At 37.2% G+C, this 19,561-nt stretch overlaps 1 protein-coding gene across 1 annotated transcript in view; it reads left to right on the top strand.

Moving 5' to 3' along the window:
* The window catches only part of LOC126091914 (Down syndrome cell adhesion molecule-like protein Dscam2), an 895,908-nt gene that overhangs the window by 835,276 nt on the left and 41,071 nt on the right, over nt 1–19,561 (top strand). Inside the window, exons 34-35 of the mRNA XM_049907230.1 lie at nt 1,972–2,164; nt 4,266–4,427. Coding sequence (XP_049763187.1) covers nt 1,972–2,164; nt 4,266–4,427 — 355 coding nt within the window. The remainder of the gene's footprint in view (nt 1–1,971; nt 2,165–4,265; nt 4,428–19,561) is intronic.

Genomic DNA, 19,561 nt, shown 5'->3' with positions numbered 1-19,561 from the left:
TATAACAATACGAGAAAAGGAAAGTTGCTACTCACCATATAGTGGAGATTCTTAGGAGAATAAAATTTTATAAAAGATATGTTGATGACATTCTATTAATAATTGATGGTTCTCAAAATGATGTGGACCATATTTTTTTCAATTTTTAATGGGCTTCACCATAATATCAGTTTTACAATTGAGCGAGAATCCGATACTAGGTCCTTAAATTTTTTGGACCTCACTTTAACTGTGGTTGACAACTGCATTGAATTTAATATTTTTCGGAAAAATACGTTTTCCGACAATATTATACCTGCAGACTCGACCCATCCGTACGCCCATAAGATGGCCTTTTTTCATTCTAATATTCATCGAGTTACAGCTATCCCTCTTGCACCAGATGTGGTAGAAACTGAACTGGTCACACTTCAGAATATTGCTATAAATAATGGCTATAGACCTCAGTTGGTAAGACAGATGTATAACAAGAAAATAAATAAAAATAATATTACGTCTTCCACCTTAGGGGATGCGTTAGATGACAAACAGGTGGCAGTGATATCTGTCCCTTACATAGGCAATACAAATTGGAGCGTTTACTCAGAGCCCATAATTTCAGAGTCGCCTATTCTACTAATAATAGTTTACATAGGAATTTAATTCACTCCTTGCAGAGTAAGAGCGAAAACTTTCCCAATCAGGAGTATATAAAATTACATGCAGGGCCTGTCCAAAATTTTACATCGGGCAAACGGGGCGAGCTCTGGGTCTCAGGTATAAAAAGCATATTCCTACTAGAAGCGGTGACGGTAGTAAGGGCTCTACTTATGCAGAACACCTTGTGCAAACGGCTCATGCGCCGAGCCCTTCAGTTAATATCGAGTTACTTCATGCCGAGATTACGGGCTTAAAACTGAATGTTTTGGAAGAAATGCAGATCTTTAAGCATGTGCAACATGTTAAAGACAATATTCTTAACGACCAACTCCTACTAAGAAATAGAAAATTTTTGAAGGTTTTTCTCCTTTACTTTATTCTTCATACTTGTAAATCTGATGATCTGGGGATTATCACATGCACGCGCTGATTGGCGAGTGCGGTTGGTCAAGCTGTTCATCTTCTTCCTTTTATCCTCATTTTCCTTTTATGATGAACGTGATTTTAGCCCGTTGAACACCTCATGTTTTATCCCTATATCTTTATTATCATGACATCTTTAGATTACGTCCTATGTACACCTCCCCCCCCCCTCTCCCCCCCAGTCTAACTACTGGCTTGAGCTGCTCCTGTTGTCATAGGTAGCTTCATATGTAAGTTTCTTTACTAGCATAAGCAACCGTGTGCCGTTATTTCTAGGTTTCATCTCCTATTTAGCTCATCTCTTGTTCTATCCATTCCATTATTTATATATACGTTGATCACGGTTGGGAATGTATGTGCTATTTAGTCCCAAATCATGTACAAACTTTCTCGCATTCGTATGCGCATGCGCATTCAAGTAACTCCCCTTGTCTTGTGCATGTGCATAGATAGCGGGTCATGGCCCATCGAACATAGGCCAGTGTGAGGTGGAGCATACACCATTAAGTTAAGTAGTGGTTTTAACTTTGTACACATGTACTGTTTGTGTTTTCCTTTTCTCTTTTGTTTATAAATGTATAGCTATGCTGTTCTTTTAATCATTGTCAAAGGTCTTCTTAGGCACTTTTGGGTTTTATTGTTGTTCTGAAGAAGGTTTAATTATCTTCGCCAAAACCTGGGTGAACGCTGAACACTAGGTGCTTTTTTTGCAATCGAGGCGGGTTTTTAGTTTTTTAATATGTAAAAAGGAAGGAATATGTAAACTGAAATGCTTTTATTTCCTCTCTTCTCATCAGCTTGGCAAATATTTTAAACATATATGCCAGATGAAACACTGTTAAATAATGTTGATTGAAATGTTTTAAATAACACACAACAGTATGTTAATTATGTAATCTCTCCTTCCAGCCTAGAACTAATGGTCGCTATTCACGAGTAAATAGCCAGAATGGCCCTGGATCCAACTTTTCTCCTGGTCCAGAATATGATGATCCAGCAAACTGTGGTACAGAAGAAGACCAGTATGGCAGCCAGTATGGACAATATGGAGCCCCATATGATCATTATGGAAGCCGTGGCTCAGTAAGCAGAAGGAGTGTTGGTAAGTTAATTTCACCATTTAATAAATTTCAGTCTTGAATTTTGATGACAAGTGTGTCAAAGAAAACAGAATATTTTTGCACAAATAAAACAGGAAGTGAGTTATTCTTATAAAATATTAAACTGCTTTTAAGTTTCTCAGATAATGTTCTTGAAACAACTCATCATTTTCGTGTACCAATTTGACTGTAAGAAGCTGTTGCAATGAGCATTTTTATATAAAATCTGGTATAAAACGTGCAGTCAGTAGGAGCGCAGGGGCTGTAACACCACCACACACAAATTTAACGTACATTGCCTAGTAGAAGAGATTAACTACAGATCACTCACTTTGTACGTCACAGACTCCTGCGGCCTGACGAATATTTAACTCCTCACTTTGAGCTTTTGTTAGTTTGTTTTGACCAGCTTCCTCTGTGACAGTGAAGGCCTAGTGACCTCAACACAGGAGGGGCTTGTTTTACTGGGCTGTTATTGTGTTTCTCTGTGAATTAACTATAAATACTTTAACTTCCTTTTCATTAGTGAGTCTCAATTGTTCTTCATTCTTCATGGCATGACTCATGACAGAGGTTGGCTAGAATAGATTTTTCTGGCTGACCTTGTCTTCCTCAATGTTGATGTTCATCTCAGCTGTCTTTAATCATACCTAATATCTGGCTGATGAACAGTTTCCTAAAGTGACAAAAATGTTATATACTCTTGGCCAATAATCAACAGAAATTTGGGATATCAGCTCAATGAAGGCTGGAAACCTATATTTATAGTGACTATAACTTCACCAGTTGTTGAGGAATGAATTCAGCAATAACACACTGTTGAGGAGCTGAATTCCAGAGGGTCAGGATGAATACTTGTAACATGTTCAGGCTCATACATGGGCTTCTGTGCCCTGACAGTGACTTGTTCACAGCTTGGCTCAGGGTCCTTAGATTATTTCTCTGGTGAAGGACTATGGATGACAGCTTCCTCTCCTTTTAATGATTGTATACTTCGTAGAGGTACTGTATAAAAAGACTCACCACTATAGCTCTCTACCATCAAACCAGCACATGAAGGTGATGAGCAGCTGCTTCACAGTTTTATTGTGAAGTTTTTGCAGCAATATTTAGTATGATGTCTGAGAATCATATAAGCAGTTGACAAAGTGACGAAACAAATGTCAAATTGAACTATTAAATAATAATGGTAAAACATGAGCACTCACCTACAGATGTGTAACATATAGTTCATAGAATATAATAGAGGGAAACATTGACACACATAACAGCACAGGTGCTTAATTAGATATCAAACTAACACTCTTTCTCTAGTGTAACCAATATATTCTCTCCCTCTCTCTCTCTCCCTCTCTCTCTCTCTCTCTCTCTCTCTCTCTCTCTCTCTCTCTCTCTCTCCCCCTCTCCCCCCCCACCCCCCCCCCTCTCTCACATGTGTGCGTGCATGCCTACCCACACACACACACACACACACACACACACACACACATGCACACTGGTTGTGACATCCCTTGCCGAGGCTGTGCCATCACTGTCAGTGCCCCAAAGACAAGAGCAAGTGTATGTCAGTAAAAATAGTAGCTGGTAAGATAATTAAGTCTTTGTGTTGTTAAGCATGCACCAAACATTATTTACCTGTGGGTGAATTATTCCTTTTACTTTTTGTTATTTATTGTTTCTATCATGGAATTTCCATCATCCAAACTTACTTATCATCATCAGATAGTGGTTCACTTAAGGAATTTCCATCATCCAAACTTACTTATCATCATCAGATAGTGGTTCACTTAAATTTAAGCATTCATTAAATTAAAGTCTGTGAATATATAATGTAGGTTTTTTAATGTGTCACTGAAATTGTCTATAATACCTTTGCCTGTTACTGTTCAGAATTTAAATTTCTGAATCATGTTTCTGAGTTGGATTCAGTTTCATGGCCACATTGACCACTTGCTTTCTAGCTTGCATGATATGTGTAATAAATTAATGACATTCTAAACAGATGAAATTGAACATTCAGCACTTTTATCTAAAATATTAACCATTCTGCTGTTTTGTTTTGGTTAGTGAAATAATTTAAAAATGCCTTAAATTTTATAACAGGTTCTGCTCGCAATCTGCCAATGTCTGGGAGTCCGGAACCACCACCTCCTCCGCCTCGTAACCATGACCCAAATAACTCATCTTTTAATGACTCCAAAGAGAGTAATGAAATATCAGAGGCTGAATGTGATCGTGACCAACTAGTAAATAGAAATTATGGAGGTAAGTTGTAAAAATGGAAGAACAAAAATAAATAACATTTTTGTTCAGTTCCACAAATGATAACTGAGAAATGTTAGCTCTTATCAGAAACTTATGCTGTTTTAATTTCACACATATTTCCATAATTTCTCTTATTGTTACAATATTTTAGCAATAACTTGAAGAAATACATATAGCTCTAAAATAGTCTGTTCCATATTGTTTTTCCAAACTATTTCATGATCAGATTATTTACATGCTACTCTACATTTAACCCCATTTGAGCTATACAGGAGGGAATTAAGCAAACTAGTCTAGTCAGGATAACCAAAATGGTTCCTTCACATGCCCAATGTTTCATAACATTTTTAGATGCAGCTTTCTCTTCTGGATAAGGACATTTTCTCTTTTAGTTTGGTTTTTGATTTATATTATCAAATAAAATTTTATTTTATTTTATTTATTTATTTATTTATTTTTTCTCTAAGAAACAACTTGGTCAGCCTTTAATAGAGAATTATTTTGAACAATAGGAATTATAAGATCTACCAAGCATGGGAGCCACAAAAATTATTAGGATATAATTTGTGGGTGCAGACGTGTTGCTTAATAGCGTTCCAGATGTATTCTATTGGGTTTGTTGGCAAAAACATTAACATAATTTATCATCTTGCTCCTTGGACCATTGTGGCACAATTCTGGTCTTGTGGCATGGACAGTTATCTTTCTGGGAGATGCCATTGCCATCGAGGAAGAAATAAAGCATACGATGATGCAGGTAATCCTCAGTAATGTTCACATAATCTGCAACTGCATTTGATTACTACCACAGATCCCATGGAAGCCTAGCTGAATGTCCGCCATCGCATAATAGACCCCACTGGTGTGCCTCCACAGCACTGTGCTAGCTCGGAGCAGCTGTTTCGCGTGGATGGTGGCCTATCTGGTCATGCCCACGAACCTGTTGTAACATGAAATGCGATTCAGCTGACCAGGTGAAAGGTTTTCATTGATCTGTGATCCAATCTTGATGTTCCTATGTCCACTGCAGTCATGATTGATGATGTCATTGGCTCAACAAGGGAACATGTAGGGATCGTCAGCTGCACCTCGTATGAACTGTGTGTACCGAACAGTGTGTTCCAAAACACATGCGCCTACACTATCATCTGACTGAAATTACTTTGTGATTGACAGATGGCAGCGGTGGGGACCATAGTTGCCAGCTCATGTACAACATAGCACAGGTTCATGTGATCGATAGTTGCCCATGCACCAAAAAAGAAAAAAAGTCGTTTACCTACAGACTGTTGGCAACGTCTTTGCAGGTAGTGAGAACGGCAATGGTGGGGGCTGCTGCTGCTTCTGCTACTGGTGCTGTAGATATGGTGCTGCATTAAGATATCACAGTCACATGTTATAAATGAATAACAGCTATAGGACAAGCATTCGCTCACACACATGACGCATAACAGCACATTGTCCAAAGTAGTGGAGAAAGCTGTTTGGTGTGAACACAGCTAAATTACTGGTAACCTACAGAACACTAACAAATGCACAGTAGTTATATTTGAAACAGTTTCACTGCCATCATTGTTGTCAGTAGAAGTGCTTTCAGAATTTAATGAAATAACATATTATTCTACATTATTTTCCACTACACTTTCATTCTCCCATCATTCATTATTTCTTCCTTTGCGTGTGTTACAATATTTTGCCTATCTGATGATGAAGTACAGTTCATAACTTTGTTTGTCATTCTTTTCACTTCTGCCAGGATACATTTTTTGTTGTTCTTGCCACATAATCCTTAACTTGAGCCCACATGAGTTAATTGAAATTGAAATGGCATTGATATGATGACTAGTTCATTTACAACCTATAAAGGTAAAATTTTTTTCCCCCCCTGAGCAATGGGATTCGGTAATTTACTGTTTTTGCAGTTGTTTGGAATATGAATATTTTGCTGTAGTAGACAATCGATAAAGTCTTTGTTTTCTGGAAGTTGCTGTAGGCACATTATCATTGATAGTTGAATGATATGAGGCGTTGTCCATAACTGTTGCTCACGGTTTAAATAAGTTTTTAATGGCTCTGTGATGACAACAAGAGCTCCAGAACGATTCAGATTCCAGTTCTGTATGCCTTTAGCTGAGACAAGTTCCCATTGCATTTTAATACATTGATCAGAAACTGAAACCGAGGAAGACTCGTTTATACAAATTCTCACCTTTTTACATTCCTGGATGTAGAAATACAATAACAAAGCAGTTTATTACATTGATAAAGGTGTTATAGTAATGAAAATGAGAGCTATAATTGTATGACCTTATTACTACATGAACGTAGATTTCTTAGAGAAAAGCGACAGTAAGCTTAAAATGAGGTTGAATGTGTATTTAACTCACAGCATTTCCATTAACAATCCAGTGTTTTTACACTAATGTGTCCAACAAGCAATTTCATTTCACTTATCTTGTTACAGTACACTGTAACTGTAATGCCACCTTAGATTGCAGAAGTGATTTATGTAATAAATTGCCTACGAACAGAAACACAGAACATGATTCACGAATTGAGCATAATGCATGGGAACAACTTTGGCTGTGGTGCACAGTGGCGCACTGCGCTAATATAACTTATATTTACTGCACATTGCAGTGAGATATGGCTCTCCTTCCACCCTTAAAAACAATTTCAGTCCGATAGTTGCATGTACATGTACATGTGACCTGAAGTCCCTTGAACATAAATGGACCACATTTTTCACTGCAAGCTCTCTGAATTAACTAATGTAGGTTTCTTAATTTCAAAACATCAGAATAAGTACGACGACTAAAGGCAAACTACAATGTGAGACTATAATTTACGAAAGAGTCAAAGCTTTTAATCAAATAGTAAATTTACAGTCGTGTGATAAAGAATGAGAATTTGAAATTTTTCTTTTCAAGTTTTTTCCCTTGTTTGCAAGTGATATCAGAAATTATGAATATTTTTTCTGTAGCATAACAGAACATTCAGAGACCACTGCGTATTTTGTATTTGGCAGTCCTATCTCTCCCCGCCCACCATTGCAACCCATGTGGGCTGCATCACCTGGCAAGGCCCTTCTGCTTGTGTCCACAAAGCATGCAACACACTGAGCATGTGGAGCGAGAAACAGCTGCAATTGGCTGACACCAGGGACCTACCACTCGACTTGTAGAAACATTAATCACAAAATAATTTTAATTAGATTATAGCACTGTACTCTGTCATCAGATCTGCCAAAATCACTGCCTATCCTGCTTTACAGAGTGGGTGAGCCTTCAGCCTACACATTCTGTGATGATGTATGGACATCAAACTGCATATTGCCTATCCGTGTATTCATATCCTTCCACCACCTTCCAAACATGTTCACAACAGTAGCATACAAACAGCCAAACACCTTCACTATTTTAGAGATGCTCACTCCCAGGTGTCAGGCCATAACAAGCTGCCCTTGATCGAACAATGGGAAATGCCAGATGGAATAACAGTCAGTTGCAGCACCTGGAGATAATGTGCTCGATTTGTATTTGTGTGTTTTCTATTTCAGAAGAACGACTTTTTTGTCTAAAGCTGCATAAATATTTAGCAGTCTTTCTCATTGTGCATGTCTGTGACTCAAAGCCTTCTCCAAGTGATTGTTGCCTTTTATGAAGGTCACTTGTGTCTGTCGATTTCTTAATCTGTGGCTCGTGTCATCACTAGAATGATTGCTTGTCTGCCTTGGCTCCACTTATGTTTATTTCTTATTATATAATGTGTCACTATGCCACCAGGTGGTATTCAGCCTAGCAGTGACAGTGGTCGTAATGTTTTGGCTCATCGGTGTATTTGGACTTTCTTGGACAGTTTGTACAACCAGAAGCAGTCTCTTGTGTACCTTGAGAATGGTTGCGGTCCCTGTGTACAGAGTATTCTGAACAAATAATGGCCAATGTTTTCAACTCTTAGAAATAGCTGATGCATATTGACAATAGTTAAAAAAGTAGTGTTCATTTGCCACCTGTGAAAAGCCAGACCTTCGGAGTGCAATTGACATATACAAAAAAGAGAAAAAGGTAGAAAAGAAAGCTGTATATATATTTTGGGCTTTATAGATTTTTGAAAAACCTTACTGTTCCACGAGGGAAGGAAAAGTAATCCACAACCTTTGTCAGGAAAGAGATAAGAAGCAGGAAAGAAGTCAAATAAGTAATGTGGTAGCAGTGGACATTAAAATTAGAGAGTATTAATGAAGACTAGACAGAAATTGTTTGATGTAAATGTAAATGCCATGTGACTAGGACCTCCCATCTGGTAGACCGTTCGCCAGGTGCAAGTCTTTCAATTTGACGCCACTTCGGTGACTTGCGCGTCGATGGGGAAGAAATTATCATGATTAGGACAACACAACACCCAGTCCCTGAGCGGAGAAAATCTCCAACCCAGCTGGGAATCGAACCTGGGCCCTTAGGATTGACATTCTGTCGCGCTGACCACTCAGCTATCAGGGGTGTTTGATGAAAACTTGGAACCAAAATAAAGGAATTACAAGGCATGAATAAAATGTAAGCTATAGAAATGTAAGGCAAACGCTGATTTTATCTGGAAAGTTTTGTAGAAGTTGTGACAGTTTGCTTATTTTTCCTTTTGATTTATTTATGTACTTGTGCAAACTATGAATTTTCACTTTGTAACTGTAGATTTTGCGTGGAAGTGTGAAAAAGTTTTTAAAAAAGTCAGATTTTTCAATTTTTACCTTGTTGTTGTTGTTGTTGCTATGGTGGTGGTGGTTTTCATTCCAACTCTCCACACTAGTCTATCATGGGTAAGAGTAACTGCTGCAACCTACATCCATTTGAAACTGATTAGTATAATCAAGCCTTGATCCCTCTCTACAGGTGTGTACCACAAATTTCTTTTTCACTCAGTTTGATTCAGTGCTTCCTCGTTAACTATGCAATCTACCAATCTTAACTTCAGCAATCTTCTGCAGGTCACATTTCAAAATCTTCTGTTCTCTTCTTGTATGTATTGTACATGTTTCACTTCTATGTGAGACTGCACTCCAGACTAAACCTCGATAAAATACTTCCTAACATTTAAATTTGTGTTAGATGTTAACAAAGTCCTCTTTTCAGAGGGCTTGTCATGTTATATCCAGACTGCATTTTAAATCCTCTCTGTTTCAAGCAGCATCAGTTACTTTGCTGCACAAGTAGCAGAACTCGTCTACTAATATTACTACTTTCATAATCTAATTCCCTTGGCATCCCTCACATTCCATTACCTTTGTTCTACTTTTGTAGATATTCATCTTATTATCTCTGCTCAAAACACTACCCATTCCATTCATCTGCTCTTCCAAGTCCTTTGTCATCTCTACTTCATTTGTGCCATTAACGACAATATTATGAAAAGGCTGTATTGCTACTTACCATGTAGTGGAGATGTTGGCTCGCAGACAGCTCAGCTAAAAGCCTGCTAAACAAGTAAGCCTTTGGACAAAAGGCCTTCTTCTGAATTAGACTGCATACTCACACACATCCACATGATTACAACTCAGACGCACATGGTCACTGTCTCTGGCTACCAAGGTCACATTGTGAGCAACAGCGCATGATGGGAGAAGCAGTCTGGGTAGTGTGGGTAAGGAGGAGGCTGAGATGGGGAGGAAGAGGAAAGCAAAGTAGATGTGGGAGACAATAAGGTGCTGCTTGTGGGAGCATGCATGGATGTGGTGCAGAGAGGGTAGGGCAGCTAGGTACAGTTGGAAGGTTAGATGGAGGGCAGCAGGAGGGGTAGAAAAAAGTGGAAAAGCACAAGAGTAAACAGACTGTGAGTCTTTTGGTGGAACAGAAGGTTGCATAGTACTGGAGTGGGAACAGGGAAGGGGATAGGTGGGCGAAGGACATTGACTGACGAAGGTTGAGGCCAGGAGGATTATGGCAATGTAGAATATATTACAAGAAGAGTTCCTGCCTATGCAGTTCAAAAAAGCTGGTGTTAATAGGAAGGATCAAGAGGACACAGACTGTGAAGCAGTCCTTTACTGCTCCCACCGCCCTCTGCCTGACCCGACTGCAAGTAGCTGCCTTACCCTCTCCCCATCTTGTTCCTGTCTGCTCCCACAAGCAGCACTTTACTGTCCCTCACCCCTATCCAGCTGTCCCTCCCCCTACCCACCCCATCCTCCTCCTTACCACCACCACCCGAACTTCTTCCCCCATTATGCACAGTTACTCGCAGTCTGGCCTCGGCAGCTGAAGACAGTGGTCATGTGTGTGCGAGTTGTACTTGGGTGGAATTATGCATCTGTGTTTTTTATTTCAGAGGAAAGCCTTTTGGCCAAAAGCTCATTTGTTTAGCAGTCTTTCTGTTGTGCCTGTCTGCTACTCAACATCTTCACTATATGTTTAGTAGCAATCTATGATCTTCATAATATTATCATTACTCCATCATGGATTTGTCATATGTTGCATTTTTAGATGTACTCTTCCTCTCAATTAAATCTGATGATGTCCGTTTTATCCAGAGATTTCTGTTAGACCTTGTCTTTTTTTCTGTTTGATCCTCTATCGCAGGTTGCCTGTCTAACAGCTTCCAGCAGCAACAGAAATTTCATTTTCAATATTTCATATAAGTATTGCCCTAATTTAAAAATTTAAAGTGCTGTCATAATATGTGAATTAAGAGATATAATCTTACGTTATAGGTTTATCAAAATAAGACAAGTTTTGCAGTAATAAGCCGTGAGGCAGCATATCTTACAACGCACAAATTACACACACTATGCACATCCAATATTTCAGAATGAGAACGTTTAGTGACTTCCTTCACACTTTACGCATAATTTCAAACCGTTTTGAAACTTTTTCTCAGTGAGAACCACCATGAAAGGAAAATGTATATCACTAACTATGTTTTTGCTGTTTGTGCAGTCAAACTTCAGCATTAGGCATGGCATTTTAATTTATTATTTCTTTACTACTAGCTCTATTTGCAACAGACCTTGCAGACAGTATCCATATAATACAGGATGTAACTGCAAAATTACATCATTGTACAACACATGGTTCAGGAGATATGACAATGTGACATCGTAAACATTGAGATGTGTGAAAAATTAGATTTTGATGAGAGTGGAACACAAAATACCCAGACTATAATCTTTCAGTGTTTCATAATGAAAGCACTTAGTGACTCCCATCAAACTTTAAATATAATTTCAGACTTTTTCTCGTGAACATGTTCAACATCAAATAATTCAAGGTGACGGAATTGAAATTCACATAAAGAAGCAGATTTTCAGAACTTCTACAACACAGTTCATTCAACCCCATTCCAGTGACTATTTGGCTGGGCTATTAGGGGTCAAAAGGAAAGATAATTAACAATGAAAAAGGGAGTTTGGTGGTGATAGACAGAGAAAGTAAAATTTACAAAGACAAGGTATGGAAGGGACATGTTATATGAGAATGCGGAAGCAAAATAGAGGTAAAACAAAGACCGGGGAAATGCTGGAGACCCAATTATCTTCTGTGGAGTTTGAAAGCGTTGTTGTAATCCAAATGTTCTCAGTGGGGGGACAGTTGCCTAGATCTATGCACTCATGCCACAAGGCCACTCTCCAATTTCTGCCTTTCCATAACTTTGATTTTCATTATCACTTGGAGGAGTGTTAGTGTTTTAGTTATGGTATTCAACTTAATGTTTTCTGACAGATCATCATAAGTACTCTGAAGTGTATAAATAGCCACTCAGTGCCATTAAAAAGTTATTGAAACTCTGAAAATGAGTAATTCACCAGGCACAGACAAAACTCCTGTTAAATCTTATGTTAAGAGCAGTACAGTATAGTCGCTCATTATTATTACACTATTGTTTGTTTCTAAAATAATTCTAAGTGAGCAGAAAATAATCTGAGCCCCTCCCACGTATGAATACTTAAAAGAATAGACACAAAATTGTATTCCAATGTTACCAATGGTTATCTGTTGCCGTACTTTAGAAAATTTCCTAAAGTGGGATATAATAACTTTATAGAGAAAAACTTTTCTTTAGAAATGAAATTGATTTAGGAAGCACCAGTTGTGAGAAGTATAGCTTTCTTCAGTCAGAGTATCTTGCTAATTGTGGGTGCAAGTGAAGAGGTGGCTTCTGTTTTCTCAGATTTCTGAACAACATTGAACACCATACAAAATTATTTCATTGAGAATAAAGTTGTTGTCATAATCGGACTTTCTCAGAAATACAGTTAACTCAAAGAAATCTTATTGAGTTTAATTCACTACATTATCCTAGATTGTGAAACATAGTTGTATGCCCAGTAAAACTGACATAAGTCTAATTGAGTTCCTGATATATATACGGGGATGTGTGTTACACTGTCAGTTTATTTACCAATAGTACTGTTTATAGGAACTATCATAACAAAACAATTGTAAACCATTTCAGCAGGACCCAGTAAAAATTTGCACTTGTCATAATATGTGGAAGCTGATCTTACAAGTTAATAACTATAAGGAAGAAAGACATCCCATAGAGTTGATTACAAAATAAGTCACATGATATGCAATGAATACACAAAATCACTTACAGGGAGAGGCAATGAAATATTTCAATTTTTTGTGTATTTGATGCTTTTAATGTTCAATGTGCCATTTCCAGTTTCTGGAATACCTGAGGTGACCTGAGATTTTTTTTATTTTTTTTTTATTTTGAAGGTTTTTAATGAAGACTTATCTGTTACTGAGATGCAGCTCTTGCCATTTCTAGATACTTAAGTCTTTTAAATTCATAAATGTACTTAATATTGTCAGTATATACAAGTATTTCTGTTAAGTTCAGAAACTCATCATAGCAGATACGTTATATGCTTTAGTGCAGAAAGCTGATGTGGCTGCTTTCATAGTTTTTATTCCCTGTGGGAAATTATACACCAGTGCCACTAATCAGTCCATCATTAAAGAAACGGTATTATTATTATCTTTAATGACATTAGTACTATTACAATGTCTCCCTTTCATAACTTGCTAGATGTTGAGGTAAAGAGGGAAATCACTGGGGCCTCAGTTGAATATGGCTTGTGATTGTAGGAAGTTATTTGTTGATATGATGGAATCTAGTATTGATGTGGGAATAGCTCACTACATACTAAATAGAAGATATACTCAGTTGTGAACATGTTTGTAAAAAAGATAAAAAATGTTGAGTCCTTGGACAAAGCCCTCCTTCAGAGGTACCATGCACACATGCACGTGCACACGCGCGCATGTGCTCACACACACACACACACACACACACACACACACACACACGGAAAGCAGGTTGGTAACAAAGAGTATTCAGTTTTCTTTGGTTTGAGCAGAACATGGTCAGGCAAACACTACAAGACAATAAATTACCAAGGTAATGAAATCCCATGATGCTGATGTCAGTAGCATACTGTGACAAGTTCACAACTTAATTGTTGACATTGTACTGCAAAGCATAAGTTATTTTTAGTTGAGGATTTCAAAATCAGGTATTTATGCCAAGCATAATCTTAATGTGATGGATGTACTATGTTTCATATGAGCAAATGCCTAAGAAATTGTCGTACAAAATTATTAACACTCATGGGATTTCCTAAACGGTAAAATTGTTGCCATATTTTTGATCAGAATTTTTTTCCATGCAAATTGCAATCTAGCAGAACTTGTGAGCCCTTCCCATGTTGATTTATTCATCCTAAATTCTGGACTTATGATATCACTAGTATTTGTGTACCTGTTGCCAATGCCTTTGTCCTAAATATCACAGTGTCTTTTGTCCTGTACATTTCATTCAAAATAGTATCTAGAGATTCTATTTAAATCCTTCCTTTCCATATGACAATATTAACTGCAATCTTTTGAGCTCTGTTTTATCAGTCAAGGCTCTTTTGGAATTGAACTGCTATCAGAAGGTCCCTTTTTTATTTTATCCTTTCTAGTTTTTAGAGGCATGACCAGAGGAAATTAATGTCAAGTTTATGGATGCAACTGTTGATGTGTGCAGACAGTGTCACATTTTCTAAAACATAGTGTCATGTAGACTGACGTCAGCAGTTTAAATAACTGTCTCAGAACTTAACTTTGTCTTTACAATGTTCATGTGTTACACAATGAAGTAAAGGACATTTTTCTGTGCTTTTTATTCACTGAAACTGTATAAACCTTGTTTGCTGGTGATGTTTGAGCTCTCTTCTTGACAACCAGAGTTCCAGAATTAACATATACAATTAATCAATACTGATACCAAAAAAGGAAAAACATACAACTTAGGAAGGGTATAAATAATTGCAAAAGTGGTGAGTAGTGAAATAAATAAGTGTAAATATTTCTTCTTTTCTTTCTGGTTGCTCATTTTGTGAAACTGTTTTACTTCAGTGTATGAATAGAAAAGAACTTTCCCATCAGTTGTGTCAGAATATTTTCTTTATGTGTTCATTTTGACGTCATACACTACAGTAACATAAAAATATATTTTGTTTTCATTGTGATGATCTGACTGCAGTTTTGTAAGTGTACATGTATTGATGTCATTGATGTCTTTGTTACAGAGACATAAATTTCTTTATTTTGTTACATGTATGCTGTTGTATTTATATGTTTTTTATTCATTACAAATGTTCTAGTGTTTCTATAGTTTCACTTTTTAATGCCTGAGTCAGGAAGTGAACATTACAGTTATAATACTCACACAGAACTTTACATTATAAATTGTGTTCTAACCTATAAATTAGATTAAGCCAATTCTAATCACAGTTGTCTTATTTATTGAATTCTCTCTCGATATAGTCCTCAAACATGAGGAGAAAAACCGTGACATTTGTCAGAATCTTGAGTAAGTGTTTATAGTGCTTTTGTTGTCAGCTGTATTTTTACTGGCATTTATTCCCCCTGTTTATCATTCCAGATCATAAATACTAAATGTGAAAAAAAGTGACCAGTTCTGTCTGACGGCTTTTCCTAGATAGCGTAATGCATGATAATTTGCTTGCTCAGTATAGACGTAAAACATTTCTTTGTTCCTTCCTTCTCTATGTAATTTTGTTGTAACTCGTAGTTGAAGTGCCATGCGTATGAGTTTGCCTCTCAGTTGATACACGGCACGAGAAGACAGCAAAACACGATTTAATAAGTATTCAATAAATATCAGCGTAACTCAAATTTATTAGGGGTTTCACACCGATTAAAAAAAATTAAAGACAAGTTTCATCTTCTTCCCCGTATCCTTCACTTACGACGGTAGTCTGTCTGTCTTCATGGAGAGAACCGAGCCAGTTCAGCTTACATGTTATTAATATAGAATTTCGGTTCAGTGAATGAGACGTACTACACACGGACACTATAGAACGATCTGGCACGAAAAGAGGTAATGTAGGAAAATAATATTCATTTTTGTAATGTTGGAAGTAGCTTTAGCAATTCACTGAACTGAGACAACAGTGCTTAATCCAAGATGTGTTTCTGTAGACTGTGCTTTGCTGTCTTGTTTTGCTGGGTGTCACCTCTTATGTGTTTCATTTTAGTATTGTTTGCCCTGCTGAGGTCCTACAAGTATTGAAAGAACTGATATTATACCATTACCTAGATTACTTCGAACTAATCTGATTTCTGCTGCCGATTTTTCCTTTTCGTATTTGTAACTTACTGGGTGAGACAGCAAACTAGCATAAAGGCTAAATAGTGAAACAGAAGCACAGTGATACAAAGAGTGTACCCGTGTCGGTATGGTGCCATTTCGTGCTCCACAGGGAGACAGGACAGAGCTAGTAGGATGCTGAAGAGTGTGGAAGAATTTATGAAATAAGACATACAAAAATAAAAATACATTCTGGAAGGATTTCCATCTTACTAACATAAATGATACCTTCAGCTTCAGACTTATATATACTGCTGTTGTATGAGAGCATTTCTGCATTATTGGAGCTCTCTTCAGAGTTTGCCACATGGTGTTCTGTAAGGACTTAAGCTAAACTTTCAGATTCTCTTGCACTCTTATTTCAACTCTATTGAAAATGGGCATGAAGTAACTGCATAGAAAAACAGCCCAGCTGCTAAGAGCCTCACCTTGCTATGATGTCATTTTCTGAACATGTGTTTGTTTTTGTCTCTGTTATACAAGTGTAAACAGTTGTAAATGTATTGTGCATTGACTGTACAGGCCATGCAGCACACCACAGTGGCAAGGACAGTTTCAGGAAGTTATCCAAGGACAGTTTCAGGAAGTTATCCCCTTCTCCTGGTCTGGCTATACACATACTAACAGCATATTACAGCAATAGACAATATCCGTAGGAGACTCCAAGTGAGAAATGTGTGCTTGGAAGGAGGGGTGTTCAAAAAGTTTCAGAAATATCCCCTCCACAATATTAATTATGAAACTTCCTGGCAGATTAAAAATTTGTGCCAGACTGAGACTCAAACTCGGAACCTTCACCTTTTGCGGGCAAGTGCTCTACTGACTGAGCTACCCGAGCGTGAATCGTGACCTGTTCTCGCAGGTTTACTACCACTAGAACCTCCTCTCACACCGACCAAACTTCACATAAATTCTCCTGTGTAACTTGCGAGACTAACACTCGTGGAAGAAAGGATATTGCACAGATACGGCTTTACCGTAGCCTGGGAGATGTTTCGAAAATTAAATTTTCATTCTGCAGTGGAGTGTGCTCTGATATGAAACTTCCTGGCAGATTAAAACTGTATGCCAGATTGAGACTCAAACTCGGGACATAGAGATGAGGGTTATTTCCCCAGTTATTGTATAATCGGGTACACATTTTGGCTGATCCAGGTGGCTGGAAAGCCACCACCCAAAACAAAAGTAAGTCTGTGGAATGAAAAGCAGATTCAACATTGTTAGCATCCTTTCAACCCAGATGTTACCGATAGGACAGTGGTTCCATTTCAGTAAGAATTAACACTATTCCACCAATATGGAGAGGGACTAACTGTGGGTAATTGCATGCTGCATTGTTATGGTGTTAAACCATATCTGTAAATAACAATAATATAATAATGTAGCTTTTTAATAATGTGTGATAATATTTACAAGTACACAAATTACAAAAGTCTTTATTCCTGTAGTTTGTCAAGGGACTTGTTGCACTCTGTCATGGCAGAGGCACATATGGATAAAATGCTCTCATTGAAGAAGTGATATCTGAAAAAAATGAGAGATTTTAATCAATAGAGGCTAGCATAAAATATCTGCTAAGACTAGGCACTATGCAATGTGCTTTCTAAATACTGTAAGTGATACGTGTGAACTGATAGACAGGAAAGAATATTGAGGTTGAAAAGAAAAGTACTGTAGAAAGCAATCTTGTAAACTGTGCAAACAATAAGAATATAAATCATATGCAAAATGACTATTGGATATTTCAGTTATTAAATTTAAGAGGATGTTAGCACCTTGTAACACAAACTAGAGAAGAACTGGCAACAGGGAATTAATTGCTAACAGCAAATGAAAAACTGTCTACAAACAACTGTTGAAGAATATGGCACACGAAGAACTGTCTACAAACATAGTGAGATTTGCAATCTAAAAATAGTTACTCAAAAGAGGAAGAGGAAGAAAAAGAAATTTGACTGTCATCTATGGAAAATTTAAGTTTCAACCTTAAAAACTCACTAAGATCATGCGAAATATTCCTGTGGATTAAAATTAAATAAATAGTGCAGTGAGTCTTACAAATTCTAATTACTCAAAAAGGCAATAACACTACTGCAATGTAAAGCATAAATATGAAAGAACTTTATTGATCACCCATATAAAAATACAGGTTGTTTCAACATCTTTTTGTCAACCATCTTGTGGTGGTAGATCACATCATGCTGAACAACTTTTGTTAGAGACAAAATTTTAGCTGACATTTTGCAGAAGGACATTTTCAGAAGGATGTAGGTTGCAGTAGGTACTGGGAGATGAAGAAGCTTGCACAGGATAGAGTAGCATGGAGAGCTGCATCAAACCAGTCTCAGGACTGAAGACCACAACAACAACAACAACAACCACATTTTGCAGTGGCGCTAAGCGTCTTTTAATATTCCCTGACCCTAGGACAACGAGATATCACTGAACTATCAGCATCTACTAACAAGGTGTGATGTATACTATTGACCCCTGTAAGTTGATAGAATGGTTGTCCATAATAAAGCCTTTAGAATGCTTGTCTCTAACAAAAATGGAGAAAGAGATTTTAGAAGTGAATCAGGAACTTTAATTTTGTTAGGCTTATCCCCTTTTATATGGAACAGATGACTGGATTATAAGCAACACACAAGGCATTTGCATGTCACAGGGCTCCTACACCCTGCTGCCTCTCAGGGGCACAACTAAAATAAAAAGACAGCTAACGTCACTGAGAAGCATTTGTGAACTTTTTGTCTCTAATAAAAGTTGATCCCCATGACATAATCAATCACCCCTAGATGTTTGGTACTAAGACTTTGAAACATCCTGTATATTAACTGCCACATTTATATCTGTTGTTTTATTTTCAGAAACTTTATTAGTTTTGGGCTCTATAAATTAAAAACATACTTATGACACAAATATATTATTATGAGTTCCGTTTTGGCCATTTCACCATAAACTTATTCTGATACTAATAACCGTTTTCCAAGTTTCCTCAACTCTTTAAAACTATTCAACTGAAGACTGAAAATATTTGAAATTTTGCCGGTTATATATTTCAAAAGCTGCTGCATACATTGATCTTTGAAAGTACACTAACATAGCTTCATGGATGTAGCATTATTAAAAAATAAATTGTATTATTCATGATTAGTCAGTTCATTGGCATTTTGTTTCTTGTAGAATTATTGAAACATTGTCAGGGAAAGTGGTTCCTTGTTTTTGTATAATAAAAAAAGTCTTTAATAGTTATGGCAGAAATTCTGAGGCTTTATAATTATGAACTTGAAAGAAAATTCAATAATGCTAAACAGTAGTTTCTTCTAATACACATCATATGAGGGGGGACCCAAAAATAACCGGAATTTCTTTCTAGAAAGCATATACTTTATTGATTTCAAATACAACCTCAATCTACTTCATTGTTCTCTCTATTAGCATTAATACACTTGTCCAAACATTCATTCCAGTGT

This window comes from Schistocerca cancellata, chromosome 7 (genome assembly GCF_023864275.1).
Source record: "Schistocerca cancellata isolate TAMUIC-IGC-003103 chromosome 7, iqSchCanc2.1, whole genome shotgun sequence".
In the NCBI taxonomy this organism is placed as follows: domain Eukaryota; kingdom Metazoa; phylum Arthropoda; class Insecta; order Orthoptera; family Acrididae; genus Schistocerca; species Schistocerca cancellata.
Note: the sequence above shows the minus strand (reverse complement) of the source record. Positions and strands in the feature narration are given on the sequence as shown.